At 37.9% G+C, this 19,974-nt stretch overlaps 1 protein-coding gene and 1 pseudogene across 1 annotated transcript in view; both read left to right on the forward strand.

Annotated features, from left to right (window-relative positions):
- KLF8 (KLF transcription factor 8) overlaps positions 1-8,371 on the forward strand; it is an 89,729-nt gene extending 81,358 nt beyond the window's left edge. The window contains exon 5 of the mRNA XM_055565393.1: positions 7,626-8,371. Within this exon, the coding sequence (XP_055421368.1) occupies positions 7,626-7,807 (182 nt within the window). The 3' untranslated portion in view covers positions 7,808-8,371. The remainder of the gene's footprint in view (positions 1-7,625) is intronic.
- Positions 8,372-18,719: 10,348 nt separating this feature from the next.
- LOC129640145 (lysosomal-associated transmembrane protein 4B-like) lies at positions 18,720-19,410 on the forward strand (annotated as a pseudogene).
- Positions 19,411-19,974: the final 564 nt, after the last annotated feature.

Consider the following 19,974-nt stretch of genomic DNA (forward strand, 5'->3'; position numbering starts at 1 on the left):
TTATCTCTTGTAACAGTCTTTAAAGTTTATTTTATCTGATATGAGTATTGTTACTCTTTCTTTCTTTTGATTTCCATTTGTATGGAACATCTTTTTCTGGACACTCACTTTCAGTCTGCATGTGTCCCAAAGTATGAGGTTCATCTTTGTAGACTGCATGCATAGGGGTCCATTCAGCCAGTCTTTGTCTTTTGGTGGGAGCATTTCACTCATTTACATTTAAGATGGTTATTGATATATATGATTACCATTTAATCGATTTGATTTTGTTTTTGTATATCTTTTTCCTCCCATTTCCTGTCTAAAGAAATTCCTTTGGCATTTGATGTGAAGCTGGATTTGTGGTGTTGAATTCTATTAATTTTGCTTATCTTTAAAGCTTTTGATTTCTCCAGCATATCTGAATGAGACCTTTGCTGGATACAGTAATCTTGGTTGTAAGTTTTCTCCTTTCATCACTTTAAGTATATCCTGCCACTCCCTTCTGCCCTGCAGAATTTCTCTTGAAAGATAAACTGTTAACCTTATGGGGATCTTCTTGTACATTATTTGTTGCTTTTTCCTTGATTATTTTAATATTTTTTCTTTCTGTTTAATTTTTGTTAGTTGATTATTATGTGTTTGAGTGTGTTTCTCTTTGGATTTATCCTGTATGGGACTCTCTGGGCTTTCTGGACTTGGGTTGCTATTTCCTTTCCCATGTTAGGGAAATTTTCACCTATAATCTCATATATTTTCTCATACCCTCTCATTTTCTCTTCTTTTTCTGGGACTCCTATAATTTAAATGTTGGTTTACTTAATGTAGTCCCAGAGGTCTCTTAGACTATCCTCATTTCTTTTCATTCTTTTTTCTTTATTCTGCTATACTTCAGTTATTTCCACCATTCTATCATCCATATCATTTATCCATTTTTCTGCCTCAGTTATTCTGTTATTGGTTTCCTATAGTGTATTTTATATCTCAGTTATTTGTTGTTCATTGCTGATTGTCTATGTTTTATTTTTTCTATGTGCTTGTTATCTTCTCAATCCAAGTAAGTGCTAAGTCACTTCAGTCATGTCCAACTCTGTGTGACCTTATGGACGGTAGCCTGCCAGGCTTTTCTCTCCATGGGCTTTTCCAGGCAAGAATACTTGAGCAGGTTGCCATGCCATCCTCTAGGAGATCTTTCCAACACAGGGATTGGACCCACATCTCTTACATCTCTTGCATTGGCAGGCAGGTTCTTTACCACTAGCGCCACCTGAGAAGACCTCTCAATCCATACCTCAATTCTGTTTATCTATGCCTCCATTTTGTTCCCAAGATTTTGGATCATCTTTACTCTCATTACTCTGAATTATTTTCAGGTGGAGTGAAAATAGGTATCTTTCATTTGTTTGGTCTTATGGGTTTTAATTGTATTCCTTTACCTGATGCATATTTCTCTGCCTTTTCATTTTGTTTAATTTGCTGTGTTTAAGGTCACCTTTATTCAGGCTAGAAGTTCATAGTTCCTGTTACTTGTGGAGTCTGCCCACAGTGTGTGGAGTTGGACAATGCCTTGTGAAGTTTCCTCTTGAGGGGGACTGGTGCCTGTATTCTGGTGGATGCAACTGGATCTTGTCTCTCTGAAGGGTAGTGCCATATCCAGAGGTGTGTTTTGGGGTGTCTGTTGGTGTGGTAGGGCTTTGGGTACTCTGTATACTAATGGGCAGAGTTGTATTACTGTTTTCTATAGTTTCACATGAAGTGTCTGACAGTAGATCTTGCTGACCGTTGAGTTGGGCCTGGTCTTATTGTTGAGATGGAGATCTTCAGGAGAACTCTTGTTGATTAACGTTGCACGGTGTCAAGAATTCTCTGGTGGTACAAAGTTCTGGACTTGGGTCTCCCACTTCAGAAGTTCAGGCCTGATCCTTTACTATAGCACCAAGGATCCACTAGCCACACAGCACAGAAGAGAAGGAGAAAGAAAGAGAGAAAAGGAGAAGAAAGAGTAAAAAGGGGGATAAGGAAGTCAAACAAACAAAGAAAAGCATGGACAGACAAAACTCAAAGACAAAAGTTAAAAATAACACTAAACAGACAAGAACTCCCAAAGAGACTCACAGCCTCAGAAAAAGCAAAGAAGTTAGAAAAAAAGAACAAAAACAGGGACCAGAAAAGAAGAGAGCAATCAAGCCAATAAAGAAACCTATAAGTGAAACTGAATACTACAATCTGGATTAGCAAAAATACAAAACCAAAACTATAGAAAAAAATGCAACATAACAAAAAAGTACTGTAAATGAGAAAAATAAAATTTATTTTTAAAGTAAAAGCGTTTTAAAAGGAAAAATTCAGTAATTTTTCTTAAAAAATGGAATAATAAAATAGCAACAGAACAATACAAAAAAGAAAAAGACAAAAATAGAAGGAGAGTAGTAGTAAGAAGAATGTCCTCCTATGTCCTCTGTTGTCCTCACCACACAGTAAACTCCAGTCAAACTGCCAACTCTTAAGTCCTCCAATATTTTTAGGAAGGTCTCTGGATCTGCTGTGGGCACTGTGGGGCCAGCTCAGACTGAGATGTGGCCTCACTCCAGCTTATACTTGCTTCCAAAGTCCACAATTGCCCCCTAAGTCCACAGTCTCAAACTAATTGTGGGGATTTAATCTGGTGAACCTGAAGCTGCAGAAGTTATTTCCCTGCCTCTTCTCTGTCCACACAGCCCTAGGTGCTCAGCTTTGGTTTTGCCCCTACCTCTGTTTGTAGGCCGCCCTCCAGTGTCTTTTCCCTGTCCAGATAAGAGGAGGCAAAAGTGGCAGCTTATTTGGTCTCACTCACTCAGTTGGGCTGCAAAAGGAGAGGTTTACAACAGACACAATTGGTGTGTGAGGGGAATGCCTGTGGTGGCCAAGGCCTGTAAGAATTTGCTCCTGCCTTAGTCAGGTCATGGGCTCCCCCAGGGAATTGGCCCTATGTTGTGTGTCTCTCAGCCAAGCCAAGCTGCATAGCCTCCCAGAAAGGTGTGGGCAGTGAACTGCAGCTGCTCACAGCTTGATGATAGCGGCAACCACTGGAATCAGGACTGTAGTGGCATCTTTTCCCCTGCCTCTGGCACTTGAGCAGGCTTTGGTGGTGGCCATCTGGCTGGCATATCCCCCTCTGGGATCTCAAACTTCAGTTACACCTAGTTCTGCCTCCAGCACTCATGCCAGCCTTTGTGGTGGCCAGCCAGTTATCTCAGCCTCTGGCACTGAAGTCCACAGCTGCAGCTTTTCCCACCTATGGCACACACAAAGGTGGGGTCCTGTGATCTGTGTGGAGTTAAAGGGTCCCTATTACAATTATCTCTTGCCCCTGTGGTAGGCTCAGGCTTTTCCCTGGATTCCCTCAGCTGTGTCATACTAGCCCTCTCAGAATTATATTCATGGCAGGCAACCCCCGTCCTCTCCCTGGGGTCTGACCTCTGAAGCCTGAGCCTCAGCACCCAATCCCCACGTGCCACGGCAGGTGTGCCAACAGTGTCTTGGGCTGGGATGTGCTAATCGACAACCAACTCTGTGGTGAATTCTATCCATTTTGCCTTCCAAGCACCTGTTGCTGAGTTCCCCTTTAAGGTTCTGAAGCTTCTCTGTCCCTGCCCATGAGGGGATTTCTGAGTGTGTGGAAACTTTTTCTCCTTCATGGCTTCTTCCCTGGGATACAGGTCTCCATCCCAATTCCTTTGTCTCTTTTTTTAATCTTAATCTTTTGTCCTACTTCATTCTGTGGAGTTTAGCTTGCCCTTTTGGAACTCTGGGGTCTTCTGCCAGCATTTAGAAGGTGTTCTGTAGCAGTCGTTCCACATGCAGATGTATTTTTGATGTATCTGTGGGAAGGAAGGTTATCTCCATGTCTTACTCCTCTGCCATCTTGAAAATCCCCCCTGAACTTTTTCAAGTGCTTTCCTGCAGCTATTAAAATAATCATGCAAATTTTTTTCTTAAATGTGGTAATGTGTTTTATCCCATTGATTGATTTAAGTACACTGAACTATCCTTGCATCATCCTAGGGATAAGTCTAACTTGATCATGGTGCATAGTCCTTTTAATGTACTGTTGAATTCAGTTTGATGCTGTCCTCATAGAATAAGTTTGGAAGTGTTCCCTCCTCTCCCATTTTTTGGAAGATATTAAGAAGAATTAGTATAAATTCTTTGAATGTTTTGTAGAATTCATTTGTGAAGCATTCCGGTCCTGGGCTTTTCTTTGTTCAGAGATTTTTGATTACTGATTTAATCTCTTTATTTGTTATTGATCTATTCAGGCTTCCTGTTTTGTTTTGTTTTGTTTTTTTTTAATTTACTTTTTGTAGGTTATGTTTCTAGGAATTTATCCATTTCTTATAAGTTATCTAGTTTGTTGGCATATAGTTATTTGTAATTGTCTTTTCTGAGCATTTTTTATTTCTGATGCATCCATTGTAATATCTTGTCTTTTATTTCTGATTTTATTTATTTCAATCTTATGGTACATTTACTCTAGTGTCCCTCATCAATTCAATAAATATTTTGAGTACCTATATGTGCCAGACAATAGATTAAGCCAGTAGCTTTGTACCCATTGTAATCCATCTTGCATATCATGGCTAGATCATTTCAACATTCAACATGATCAAGCCATTTTTGAGTTTAAAAATGTTTAGTGTTGCACATTCCCCCTCCCTCCAACCATTGCCTTCTGAAAAAGGCAGTGGGAGCTGTTTGTCATAGCTGGAAGGTGTATCTTATCATTGACTTACAATTGGAACATGGTGATAAAGAGCAAACTTATAGTTTATTTTGTTTTAAAATTCTTTATAGTCAATGCATCCCCCTTATTGCCTATATTTAAAACAGACTATTCTCACTGTCCTCCTCTTTGGTGTGTCACTGTATTTCAGGCTAAATTTTGAATTCTTTAGTTTAATCTTTGTAATAAGGGCCATCTCATGGAATTTATGTAAAGATATTTTAGTATGGCTGACCCCATGCATCATTTATTGTACTTCTTTACCAGCCCATACCCCCAACTGACTGGGTTGCTTTTTGCCTTCTGTTCTACTCATCTAAAACCTACCCGTGTGTCAAGCTTAATGCTGTAACACTAGCCCACAGATTTTTTACCATTGGAATTTATCTCCTATTTTGTCACATAGCTAATATGTATAATTTATATTATGAATTAATTTCCCTATGTATGTTTTGTTCTTCAGTATCAGTGATGTACTAAAGAAGGTCATGAGTTGTGCCACATGAAGTGCATTGGCACAAACAGGAGCCAGTTCAATGATAATAAAAAGTAACAGCTTTTGCAATAGGAAAAATTAGTCTCCTTGATGAATGCTGTAATCTGTTTATTCTAGCCAATGAGCTCTTTTGATTAGAAGGTCTCACTGCTTTACAAGTCAAATTTTCTTCATTTGATTGTATAGAATATAGAAGTTCTCGGGAGAAATTCTTAAGATATTGCAACAAAATTTATAGCATTGTGATAGCTGGGTGGTGTGGTGATGGAATATAATTATATAGACCAAACTGAAATCCCATTTACATACTCTCAATATCACCTGAAGTCTCATTCTCCTTCCTACTGTTGATAATTTGCTGTGTCATCTTCCAAATCTTCTCTCTTTGCTTGGTGTGTGTGTGTGCATCAGAAAGAGAGAGAAAGAGAGAAGGAAATAGCAAGAGAAACAGACACAGAGACACAGAGGTAGATAGTTTGAAGAAATATAAATGGGATCCTACTGTGCATGTGTGTGTATATGATGCTTAGCTATTCAGTAACTTTTTCTTTTCATTTTATAACATTTGATTGTCCATCTTTTGTTTTCAATACATCCAACTCTTATCTCATTATTCTTAACAGCTAATGCATCAATGTCTGAATATTGAAATTATCAGTAATTGGTATCAAATAATTGATATCAATACTGAAATTATCAGTAATTTGAATGAATCCTCAAAATAGTTGCCTTGGTATTTGCCGCAACTGTGAGTCAGAGTGAATGTCATTCTGTTGCCCATTATTTGAAAGTTGCAGTTAATTAAATTAGTAAGCACTTGGAAAGACTGGTAAGTGTTGAACAGTAAGCTGAAAAACAACATATGCAAACCAAATTGCCACCAGAATTTACTACAACATAAAATAAAATACTCTGGAGCATTTATAAGGAGAAAGGGAAGAATGAGCTAGAGTAAGACAAACCATTAAAATACCAATGCATTTGAACTTCCCTGGGGGTCCAGTGGTTAAGAATCCACCTGCGAATGCAGGGACACAGATTTGATCCCTGGTCTAGGAAGATCTCACATGCAACTAAGCCCAAGAGCCACAACTACTGAAGCCCATGCACTATAGGGCCTGTGCTTCATAACAAGAGAAGCCACCTCAATGAGAACACATCACAACAAAGAGTAGCCCCTGCTCACCGCAGCTAGAGAAAGTCCATGTGCAGCAATAAAGACCCAGCACAGCCAAAAATAAATAAATGATTTTTTTATAATTAATGCAAACAATGTATTGTGTATCTTCATTGTCACTTATTTATGATTATAGGATTATACATGGTCATTATGGAAGATGGGCAATAGGGAAGCACATTAAAAGGAAAATAGTCATTACCCTAATCCTATGACCTTAACCATAGTTAATATTTATTTTTTGTTATATAGCTTCTTGTCTTTTTACTTTAAAAATTTTATTATAAGATACAATACCATGATTTTTAAAACATTCCAACAATACAGAAAGGTGCAAAGTGAAAAAAGAAATTTCTCTTCTCACCATTCTCATTCTCACCTTCTGGATATTCACTCACTATTAATTCCTCTCATAATTTACATTTAAGTGTATTGATCTTGCCTTTTTTCTGAGTATATACATATGTGTTAGGTGACATATACACCACTATGGGAGTCATATTGTGTTAATGTTCTTTATATTACTTTTTTCACTTAATTTTGTATATATTCATATATATATATATATGAGCATATATAGTCAATATATAGCACAAGTGTATCTATTTCAAATAGTATGACTTGATACTTCTCCTCACCCAATTCCATGCCATTGAGTTTCTGATCTTTCACAGAGAAAGGTCTTAGCTGAGATTCCATTCCAGTGAGTCACACATTCTTTCTGTGAGTATGGTTCTATTTCATACCATTTGTTGTGAAGTATTAGGGAAGGAAATATAGTTAATATCATGTGGTATAGTGGAAAATATTAATTAATGATTTGGGTTTGGATCTCAGTTTCATCATTTGTTGCCTGTGTTTAAAAGATAAAATGTTTCAAACAACCTTGTAAGATATTTTTATCCCTCTTAAGAGATGAGAAAACAGAGACCCAGCCAGGGATAAATGACTTATTTAAGGTCACACAGCTAGTATATATTATAGCCAGGATTTAAACAAAGGCCAGTTTGAGGCACAGCCTATGTGTTTTCCTTTCAACCATCGTGGCTTTTCTTGGGGACTTAAGTATAAGTGAAGGAGAAAAGTCTTCAAAGTTGATTGCTTATATTTTTGACCAAAGCCTTAATAAAAGGTTATATACTCTGTTATCTTTCCAGTATCCAAATGTCTCTTATCTGACTTCTTTTGTTTTGTCATATTTCCTTTTTTAGGAGAGAAGCCTTATAAATGCACTTGGGATGGTTGCTCCTGGAAATTTGCTCGCTCAGATGAGCTCACCCGCCATTTCCGCAAGCACACAGGGATCAAGCCTTTCCGGTGCACAGACTGTAATCGTAGCTTTTCTCGCTCTGACCACCTGTCTCTGCACCGCCGGCGCCATGACACCGTGTAAGCGGTACAGACTGCACTAGAAGAGCTGCACTGGTCTCTTTTGTGCACACGCCCGTGTGCTATAAGATCATGACCATCTTTTCCTCTTTGACTCAGCTTGCCTGTGGGATGGGATACAGCTCACTGACCCAGACTGACGGGACTGGAGGAAAAGATAGCTGATCTCTCGTGGAGACTCCTTATATTCCATCTTCATTTCTTCCGTCTCATCCCCAATTTTTTTCAACCTCCACATGGGTTGAATTCCAGTGTGGCACCCATGGTTGCCCCTTCCCCTTCCCGTTATGAGATAGGACATTTTTCCTACAATAAGAAAACAGGAATCAAATTCAAGGCTGTGAATAAACATATGCTGCTTTTTTTTTCTTATTTTTCTCTTGTTTTATAGAATTCTTATCCATATTTTTGAATCAATATATCAATGTGGTTGGTAGTGTCCTAAAATGACTTTTTTCAAGTTCCCAGGCAAAAGAGGGCATAACATTGTAGTTGGTTAATAAGATTTACAGGTATTTGGGTCCTGAGTATAGGGTGCATTCTTGGTGAATAAACTGAGTCCCATACCAAACGCAAAGATTGTGTAAAACCAATCCTATTTGTTCTTACATTTTGGTTTTCAGACAGTGCTGGTGCTTCTTGCTTCTTTAGTCCATCAAAGGGAATGAAAGGATCTTCTTGTCCTCCTTTTCATCCTCTTCTTCCTCTTCCTCCTTCAGGATTAAAGATTTTTCTGCACAGTTACATTCTTTGTTATGTTAAACTTGGACAAAATTTTCAAAGCACACACTAACATACCAGTATGGAAAAAAAATGTTCCAAGAGAGTAAATTGGGCAGTGATAGGAACAAGTAGATCCAAGATGACCCTGTAAACAAATAGAGGGGGACTTTCCTTTGTATAGGATATCAAAAGTGCTGTAATCACAAGCCTCATTGAAATGACTATCTGTTGAGACAGTGTCTTGAGGTGATAGCTGTACTGTTTATTATTCTGTTTACATAAAGCTACTGTTATGAACATACTGCATGATGAAAAAAATGACACACTGGGGCCATGTTATGCAGAGGTGAGAGGTTAGAAGAAAAAATGTCTTAATTATGTGGTTATTAACATGCATTCCTGTATGTTTCAAATGGAATATAAGAGGCTTTTAGTGAAAAGTATTAATAGTATTAATGTTCTACAACTGCTGTGAACATCTAAGACATTTCTTTTATCCATTATAGCAGGTTGCATAATATACACACTTGGTTACCCAATCAGACTGCTTTATTATAATGTCCAGGACATAAAACCCTCTGTTTCAGGCACTGGACCTCAGATCTACCTCCACATGGCAAATTTCCTCTCCCAGGGTTGGGGGGGAAGCTTTTAATCACTTTATTGTGAACACAGCTTCTCTCCTGGAAAAGATTCTCTTCATATGGTATCCACTTTCCTTGGCAGATATTTAACTAGTATCTCTTGAATACTTTAGGCTACTTCCCAAGGCCATTTATTCTGACTAAATTATAGAATTCTAGTACCAAGAAGGGATCCTATCAACTATATAGTCCTACCCATCATTAATATTTTGCAGATGAGACAAATATGGGTCAGATTTCTTCCCAAGATGTTTCTTTGAGGCTTTACAGGCCTGCACACTCACTCTCCCAGGGATCACATTATTAAACCAAATTTTAAAATTGTACATGATTGGTTGCAGTATTTGTCTAATGTTATATGTTATGCTTCAGAAAAATTTAAGCCACTTACAGAATAATTTACAGTTGACTAAATGGTAAGTAACCTGTGCTTATAGTCATTGATATGTAACATTAGGCACACAATTTTTCTATTCTTAACACTTTCTATAATATCTCAGGTTTGATTTATCTCATTTCAAGCTACAGTGTCTTCCCAGACCATAAATCCTCATAAATTCGAGGACTATCTGTAATTTTCAAAATGATATGTAGATTTTTACTATTTTAGCCTTGTTATTTTAATATAGGTTTTCCCTTAACTTTTGGTTGCAAGTTCCACACTCCAAACTAATTGTTAAAGCATAGGGAGTAAGACAGCTGTAAGACAGGTTGTTAAAGGTGAAACTTACATTGTTAAAGTTACCATCATACATAAGTTAAGCTTATAATTGAGTAGTTGATATGGTATTTCACAGTAGAATCCAAAGACATACTCTTTTTCTCCAGAGTTTGGATTTGAGACTTCTTTTTCAGAGTTTATAACTGACCTGTGCCCTTCAGACCTCAAAATCTTTTGCATTGGAGCATATGATCTATTTGTAAATAAAGACTATGTTCAAATCCTACTAACTAGGATATTTACTTAGGATTCCAAATATTGGTATCCCTGACATCTTTAAGCTTTTATTCAAATTTTCCCTGTAAAGTAATGAGGGACTTTATTAATGATTTATTAATTGTCCTTGGACAGGAAAATATTCTAATCCTATTTTCATTGTCCTCTTCCCTCCAAATAATGATAAAATCTTTACAAATTATTTACATATCCTTTAGGAAATATATCAAAATTCATTAAGAATATTTCATGAAGTACAGGTACTCAAATACAATATAGTGCTGTATCACACCAAAAGCACATATAACTTTGCTAAATAAATGTGGAAAAGAACTGTCTCTCAAAGGTAGCATTTGGAATTTATTGAATTTACTGTGCCCACACCAGCAAACCACCATTATGTGAATGGTTGCCTACGGCGTGGAAAGTGGCTTTGTTCTATAGGGCTGAATAATATCTTGGAATTTGTTGCAGTGGAATTCGTCCATTTGTAGATGATTGGCAGTTGAACATTACTATTGATAATTATTATTGGAAAATTCAGGAAAAAATATTAAGAATATGAACAGCTGAGTACATTAGGTAGAGTGATTTATGTATGGGTAAGACAGAAAGGTTTGCAAGAATAACTTCTTAAATAAACTTTTTATTTTAAAACAGTTTTAGATTTATAGAAAAATTGTGAAAATTGTACAGTTTCCCTATACCTCAAGTCCAGTTTTCCCTATTATTAGCATCTTTCATTAGAATGATATATTTGTTGCAATTAATGAAGTAATGATGATACATTACTATTAACTAAAATCTAAACTTTATTCAGATTTTCTTAGTTTTTACCTAATATCATTTTTCTATTCCAGCATCCATTCAGGATACCACATCACATTTAGTAGTCATAGCTCCTTAGACTTCTTTGGGTTGTGACAATTTCTCAGACTCTCCTTGTTTCCTATGACCTTGACAGTTTTGAGAAGCCCCTAAATTAATATCTAATATCCAAATTATTTCTCATGATTAAACTGAGCTTACAGGTTTGGAGGATGAGGATCACAAAGTTGAACTGCCATTTTCTACACATATTAACATGACACATACTCTTGATGTTAATCTTGATCATCTGGCTGAGATATTGTTTGTCAGGTTTCTCCTCTGTCCCACCTTACATACTGTACTCTTTGGAAGGAAATCACTATGTACAGCCTACACTTAAGGAGTGGTTAGCTATGCACTACATCATTGAGGGTGAATATCTACATAATTATTGGGAAATCTGCATAGGAGATTTGTCTCTTCTCTCTCATTTATTTATTTATCCAATCATTTATTGGTATCACTATGGACTCATGGATATTTATTTTGTACTTTGGGTTATAATCCAACTTATTCTGTTTCTCAAATAGTTCCAGCTTTGACAATTGGGCACTCTTTTGGCTTGACTTTCATGTACTTTTGACATACCCCATCATTTTTTTAAGGACACCTTTACTTTGTAGCACTACAAGATGCTCCAAGCTCATCTTATATATATATATATATATATATATATATATATATATATTTTTTCCCCAATCCTATAATCAACCATTTCTTTAAGGAGTCCTGGTTTCTGTTAATGGAAAATTGTTAGAAATCAAGATCTGGGCATTAGGTATGCTTATTGCTACAGTTGTCTTGTTGCTTCTAGGTCATTTCAGCTGATAGAGCAAGGAAATATATGCATATATACTAACCCATGTATATCTATGTATACATACATGTATCTATAGATAGTTCTGTATGTAATCATCCATATCTTTATTAAGCTAAACATGAGTTCATACTGATGTATCCAACTCCAATCCATTATCACATGGATCATCTTATCCTTTGTTTACTATTAATTTAACCTTTGTTTACTCTGACCTTCCATTCCAACAGTGAGAAACCTGGCTCCCACACTTTGCCATCTACTTACTTAATTGCTCAGTTCCAGAGTACCTGTATAGTGGTATCTGAATTGTTTTCTTGAATAGCTATGGAAACACCTAGAGCACAGTGCTCATGTACGTGATAGTACATTTTTTAGAACTCCAACAGCTCTTTGAAACAAAGTAATCTGAAAATTTTAGGGATTAGTGATTTCTATGACCTAAGTTCCAGGAACTTGGTGTGTATCCTTCTCTCAAAAGGTTTTTTTTAAGAACCAGATCATTTGGAATTGACCTAATCTTTAATAAGCCAAGGGAAATTATTGATCTTCCATAGTGTGCTAATACCTACATAGAAGTGTGTACACTGAAGAAAGGGGATGTGCCCAATTTAAAGAAACATTTAGCATTATCTTTTCTCACTGAAAAATATGGCTCTCTGACAATAGAGGTGCTACCCTGTTATCTCTCTTCCGTATTCTCTCATCTCTCACTTTACTGACCTTAGGCAAGTCACATCACCTCTTTGTGCCTCAGTTAACCCATCTGTAAAATGGGGATCCAAATATCTACCTCACAGGAATGTTGTGAGGATTATCATTAATGGATGTTGGCAAAAATGACAAGTGATGCTTAAATGAACAACAAAGTAATATGATTACCACTATGATGATAATTATAGTAGTCTATATTTATCCTAGAAGAAGGAGAGTATTAAGCTTTCTGGATGATAAAGAGCTAAATTTGAGTCAATAACAAGGATAATTGGAGTGGTCACTGGAAACAGTATTATCTCTTACTCTCAATCTCCCTACATTCTACTCACTGCTAACTATAGGATTCTCACCTGTTTCTATACTCAAAGCATATCAGGGCCTAAAGGAATTAAGTAGGCCAAATCCATTGCTTTAAAATCTGTATTCTTCCCCTACCCTCACTCTTTCTGGACCACATTATATGTCACCCTGTCAGAAGTACAGAGGAAATTTACCACAACCTTTCAAACCTTGGCCAGTCCAGCTTCACCAGTTACATTTTATCTTTCCACACTTACTATATTATGAACAATATAGGTAGAAGGGAAATGGGGTGGGGTGGTTGGGCTGGGAGTGGAATGGAAGAGGATAGAATTTTCACTAGTGACTGGATATTTCTTTGATTCTCAAATACTGGTTTTACCTCCCATTTCTTTTCTGGTGGAGTGTTGGAGACAGGGGGAGAGACACTATCCTATTAAGAAACTATCCTTCCTTTCCAGTAGATGTTTCCCAGGATCAGTACAGATAGTTGTTTTGGATATTATAACTGTTGTATATGTGCTGTTTTCATTGTATTTCTGAATAAACAGAGGAAGAGAATCCCTAGTGGTTTTCATCTTTGTTTTTTTGACAGGGAGACACAGTAGGTAAACAGTACCAGAAACTGGTCTTCATTTTTGTGTTGAGGAAAGGAGCCTACAGTAAAATGATTGGGGTTTTTTATCATTTTTATTTAAAGAAATTATAGAACAGTATATTATTAAGCTTTAATCTTTATAACTTCTATATCTGGGCCTCATTATTTCAGTGATTTAGAGAAACACCCTGTTGTTTTTTGTTTTTTGGGTTTTTTTTTTTTTGCTCTATTTTATACTAGTTCTTGTTCCAGAGGCATGGCTTTGAGCCTAGCCTTATGAGCAATCTCTTATACACAAGTCTGTTGGGCCCCCAGAAATACTAAAAAACTGCCTCAGTTAGCATGGTCACTTGGAGATTACTCTGTTTTAACCCAATGGGACTTTTCTTCTGTGGCATCCAGGCAGGATGTGTGCTTGGGAAATAAGCAATCTTGTTATGTTTAATTATTGTACTTTTATAACTAATAAATTTTTTAACCTTCAGAATCCATGGCTATTATCTTGACTTTGTCTTCATTTTACTTTTCTACAACATGGCATGGCACAAGTAGATCATTTTTTCCCTTAACTGGGTAAAGTTGGAAGCTGGGCTATCTTAAACACAATAATTTCTCTGCTTAAGCACATGAGGCCCTCCCCATTCTTGAGATCATATCAGCATGTCCCTGAACAGGACTGAATGGAGACTGTGCCCCTTTTGTATATTTCTTACAGTGAATCACCATGTGTGGTACAGACTCAGCTGGTTAGGTTTCCTTGCCCATCCCTGTTCCCTTACCATCTTGTTTGTTTTTTCCTAAGAAGGAATTCAGGAGAGAAGGGTATTGGGACAATTTTAAACTCCAAAGCTACTTGAGTACAAATACCACCCCTGGGTAGGGGATATGGGAAGCTGCCTTGTCTGTGGTCTATGGACCCTGCTTTGGAAAACTTTGTATTTCAGAGAGATTCTGGGAAAGAAGTAAAGGGCAGGACATCCTATGAGAGAGTAAGATCAATAGCTAGAAGAACAGATTGAAGAGTAAATATTCTTGGGGCTGACAGAAAGGGATTTTCACTACAAATGATATAAAACAAGGAATCTCAGGCTTTATAAGTTTCCCAATAATATTTTAACTCATTTATTTATTATGAGAGTCACCATCATCCTTTTGGTTTGAAAGCATCAACTAGATTCTACAAATATATTGACTGAAAAACTATCAATAATACAGGCTCTTTGCTGGTTGCTATAGAGATGAATAAAACACCACTGCTCTCAAGAAATTCACTCCCTAATAGGGAATACCATTAGGAAAAGAAACAGAATAATGCCTTGTCTCATAATAGATATATGTTCAAAACTACTAAAAATTAAAAACATTTGAATAGTAAAAATACCATAAACAGTTGAAAGACATCCAAATATAACACAGGATTTAAGTCTAGCACATAATTAAAAATCTACAAGTAATAAAAAGAATAAGAAATTTATCACAGATTGTACATAGTCAATAAACATATAAAAAGATGTTTCACATCACTACTAATCATGGAAATTAGACTTTTTAAAAATTAAATAATGTCATTTGCAGCAATATGGATGGACCTAGAGATTGTCATACTGAGTGAACTAAGTCAGATAAAGAAAAAACATTTTAAATGATATCACTTATATGTGAAATTTAATAATAAGATACAAATGAGCTTATTTACAAAATAAAGTAGAGTCATAGATGTAGAAAACAAACATGATTTCCAGGGGCAAAAGAGAGGATAGATAAACTGGAATTGCAGTTGACATATCAGTACAGTTCAGTTGAGTCTCTCAGTCGTGTCCGACTCTGCAACCCCATGAATCGCAGCACGCCAGGCCTCCCTGTCCATCACCAACTCCCGGAGGTCACCCAAACTCATGTCCATTGAGTCGGTGATGCCATCCAGCCATCTCATCCTCTGTCGTCCCCTTCTCCTCCTGCCCCCAATCCCTCCCAGCATTCGAGTCTTTTCCGATGAGTCAACTCTTTGCATGAGGGGGCCAAAGCACTGGAGTTTCAGCTTCAGCATCATATCTTCCAAAGAACACTCAGGTCTGATCTCCTTTAGAGTGGACTGGTTGGATCTCCTTGCAGTCCAAGGGACTCTCAAGAGTCTTCTCCAACACCATAGTTCAAAAACATCAATTCTTCGGTGTTCAGCCTTCTTCACAGTCCAACTGTCACATCCATACATGACCACTGAAAAAACCATAGCTTTGACTAGATGGACCTTTGTTGGCAAAGTAATGTCTCTGCTTTTGAATATGCTATCTAAGTTGGTCATAACTTTCCTCCAAGGAGTAAGCATCTTTTAAATTCATGGCTGTAATCACCATCTACAGTGATTTTGGAGCCCCCCAAAAATAAAGTCTGACACTGTTTCCACTGTTTCCCCATCTATTTCCCATGAAGTGATGGGACCAGATGCCATGATCTTCATTTTCTGAATGTTGAGTTTTAAGCCAACTTTTTCACTCTCCTCTTTCACTTTCATCAAGAGGCTTTTTAGCTCCTCTTCACTTTCTGCCATAAGGGTGGTGTCATCTGCATATCTGAGGTTATTGATATTTCTCCCAGCAATCTTGATTCCAGCTTGTGCTTCCTCCAGCCCAGCGTTTCTCATGATGTATTCTGCATATAATATAATAAGCAGGGTGACAATATACAGCCTTGATGTACTCCTTTTCCTATTTGGAACCAGTCTATTGTTCCATGTCCAGTTCTAACTGTTGCTTCCTGATATTGAAAAGCAGAGACATTACTTTGCCAACAAAGGTCCATCTAGTCAAGGCTATGGTTTTTCCAGTGGTCATGTACGGATGTGAGAGTTGGACTGTGAAGAAGGCTGAGCACAGAAGAATTGATGCTTTTGAACTGTGGTGTTGGAGAAGACTCTTGAGAGTCCCTTGGACTGCAAGGAGATCCAACCAGTCCATTCTGAAGGAGATCAGCCCTGAGATTTCTTTGGAAGGAATGATACTAAAGCTGAAAGTCCAGTACTTTGGCCACCTCATGCGAAGAGTTGACTCATTGGAAAAGACTCTGATGCTGGGAGGGATTGGGGGCAGGAGGAGAAGGGGACGACAGAGGATGAGAGGGCTGGATGGCATCACTGACTCGATGGATGTGAGTCTGAGTGAACTCCGGGAGTTTGTGATGGACAGGGAGACCTGGTGTGCTGCGATTCATGGGGCCACAAAGAGTCAGACACGACTGAGCGACTGAACTGAACTAATGGAATAACTTATACTGTGGAACATAATGCAGGAGTTAATGGGAATGAAGTAAATGTATATTAACCTGTATGGAATGATCTTCAAATCATATTGTTTTGGAATGATCCACACATACCAGATTACTGTGCCTTTGTATTAAGAGAAATAAAGGACTTTGGCTTGAGTGTTTAATATAAGTCCTTGAGAATTCAGGAGGGAAACAACTTGTAACACTGTCAGAGAACATGGTCAAAGGAACAGTGAACCCAAAACACTTCTATTCTGAAAAAATATGCTTGGAGTTACTTGGGACAGTTAATATATAAATTCATGCTTGAGCACCTGCAATTACATTACCTTAATTCATTTATCAGGTTAACTACAGCCGCTGGAAAGAGAGTGAGTGGGAATAGGGGAAAATGGGATCAAGTACATTTTAAAAATAATTATTAGAATAGTTCAGCAAGGGTTAAGGTGCATATCCTGGTGAAACCAAAACAAGCAATCATTATTTCTTAGACAAGCAATCATAAGAAGCCTGAACAGCTGGAAATGAGATGTCCACAATGCAGGTTTTTTGTCCTTTTCACAAGGTGAGGGGTGAAAGGAGGCCTGACCTGAAGGTTTGGTTCCTCATGCTGAATATCTGGATCAGTTGCTTTAATCTTATTTGTAGACTGGATATTTTCCTTCAACATTTTGTTCAAGTTATATTTCTGACCCTGCTAGCTCTATTGAGATAAAATTGGCAATTAACATTGCGTAAATTTAAGCTGCACAATGTGATGATTTGATAGGCATATATTGTGATTTTTATTACAGTGAGGTTACTTAACACATCCTTCACCTAGCATAATTACCATTTTGTTGCTGTTATAGTGAGAATATTAAAGTTCTACTCTCATAGCAACTCTCAAATATCCAAGACAGTATTGTTAACTATGCATACCATGCTGTATATTAGATCCCTAGGATCTGTTAATCTTATAACTGAAAATTTATACTCTTAGACCAGTGTCTCTCTATTTCACCCACAACTCAGGCCTTGGCAAATACAGTTCTATTGTCTGTTTCTATGTGTTTGATGTTTTTATTTTTTATTAATGAATTTATTTTTATTGAAGGATAATTGCTTTACAGAATTTTGCTGTTTTCTGTCAAACCTCAACATGAATCAACCATAGATATACATGATGTTTTTAAATTTCATATATATGTGAGAATATAGAGTATTTGTCTTTGTCTGACTTATTTCACTTAACAATATGCCCAAAAGGTCCATCCACGTTGTTACAAATGACAAGATTTACTTCTTTTTGAAGGCCAAATAATATTCTATCCCATATATGTTTGTGCATATGTGTATGTGTGTGTGTGTAAATACGTATATAACATTTTTTAAAGATCATTTATATATTTATTCACTTTTGGCTTGCTGGGTCTTAGTTGCAGCATTCAGGATCTTTTGTTGTAGCATGTGGGTTTCTCTCTAGTTGTGGCACATGTGCAGCACCAGCACTGGAATACCCTGGCTCTGTACTCAGCCATGCCAAGATATAGCCCCACTCACCAATGGGCAGGCACCAGCCCCTGGACAATTCTGCTTCACATCCAGCTTCACTGGGAGCCAGCTATTCCCACCAGTGGGTCATAACAAGCCCCAGGTCCCAAAGGGCACCACACCCAGCAGTCTAGGACCCAACTCTGCCAGAAAGTAGGTTCACCAGCTCTGGGACTTTTAAGACCCTGGCCCTACTTACTAGTGGGCATGCAGCAGCCCTAGAAACCTCCATGTTACACTGAACCATGCCAGGACATGGTCCAATCCATAGGTGGGTCAGCACCAGACTCAGAAATACTCAGGCTACAGATTCAGCCTTGCCAGGACCCAGCCTTGCCCACCAGCAACTAGAAGCCTCCACAACCAGCCGAGACAGCAGCTGGAAGATCTCGGGGGAGGTGCAGAGCCAGGGCCAGCAGGCAGCAAGCAGGCCAGAACAAGAGCTGGAGTGGTACAAGAGAGTGCCACAAGAGTGGCAGCCACCGCAGTGGGCCAGACTGACAGCTGAAACTCCTGCAAACTTGGGCACATGCTCGCACCACTGTGCCACCAGCCCAAGTAATGAAGATGGTGGCCCTTTGGATGTGGTTATATTCCAACAGCTGCTACCTATACTGCCATGTGCATATCAGCACCATCCTGATTGTCATCTGCTACCTGATCATCAATGCCCTGGTACTGCTGATTCTGTTGAGTGCCCTGACTAATCCAGACCAGGATCACTTTTCAAGTTCTGAACTCAGAGGTGACTTTGAGTTCATGGATGATGCCAACGTGTGCATTGGCATTGCAATTTCTGTTCTCATGATCCTGACCTTCGAAATGGCTCTGTAAGGAGCATACAAGCAACACACCACCTGGATCATCCCATTCCTCTATTATCAGATCTTTGATTTTGGCCTGAACATCTTGGTTGCATTCATTGTACTTGTTTATCCAAACTCCATCCAGGAACACATATGACAGCAGCCTCCTAATCTTTCTTAGAAAGATTATATCATGTCATTTAATCCTACCTATTTGGTCCTCATTACTCTTCTGTTTACCAACATTATCTTAACTTCTACGGGTTACTTGATTAGCTGTGTTTGGAACTTCTCCTGATACATCAATGGCAGGAATTCACTACGGTGCTGTTACTCTGTATGATGATGTCACCGTGAATGACACTGCCAAGGAGCTGCCACTACCCTACCTGTCTTGTTAAGCCTTGAAGAAATACCATGTCTAGACATATATCTGGAAGAAATAAAAACTGAAAAAGACACAGGTACCCCAATGTTCATTGCAGCACTATTTACAATAGATAGGGCATGGAAGCAACCTAGATGTCCATTAACAGATGAATGGATAAAGTAACTGTGGTGCATATATACAGTGGAATTCTACTCAGCCATAAAAAAGAGCACATTTGAGTCAGTTCTATTGAGGCAGATGAACCTATTATACAGAGTGAAGTAAACTAGAAAGACAAATATATATTAATGCATATATATGGAATTTACAAAAATGGTAATGATGAAACTATTTGCATGGCAACAATTGAAACACAGACATAGAAAACAGACTTACAGACAAGGGTGGTGGGGGGATAGTGAGGGGAGGGGAGGAAAGAGGTGAGACCAATGGAGAGAGTAGTATGGAAGCATATACATTACCATATGTAAAATAGATAGCAAAAGGAAATATTTGCTATATGACTCAGGGAATTCAAACTGGGGCTCTGTAACAACTTGGAGGGGTAAAAAAGGGTGGGAGGTGGGAGGGAGGC

Source organism: Bubalus kerabau, chromosome X (assembly GCF_029407905.1).
Source record: "Bubalus kerabau isolate K-KA32 ecotype Philippines breed swamp buffalo chromosome X, PCC_UOA_SB_1v2, whole genome shotgun sequence".
NCBI classification, from domain to species: Eukaryota; Metazoa; Chordata; class Mammalia; order Artiodactyla; family Bovidae; genus Bubalus; species Bubalus kerabau.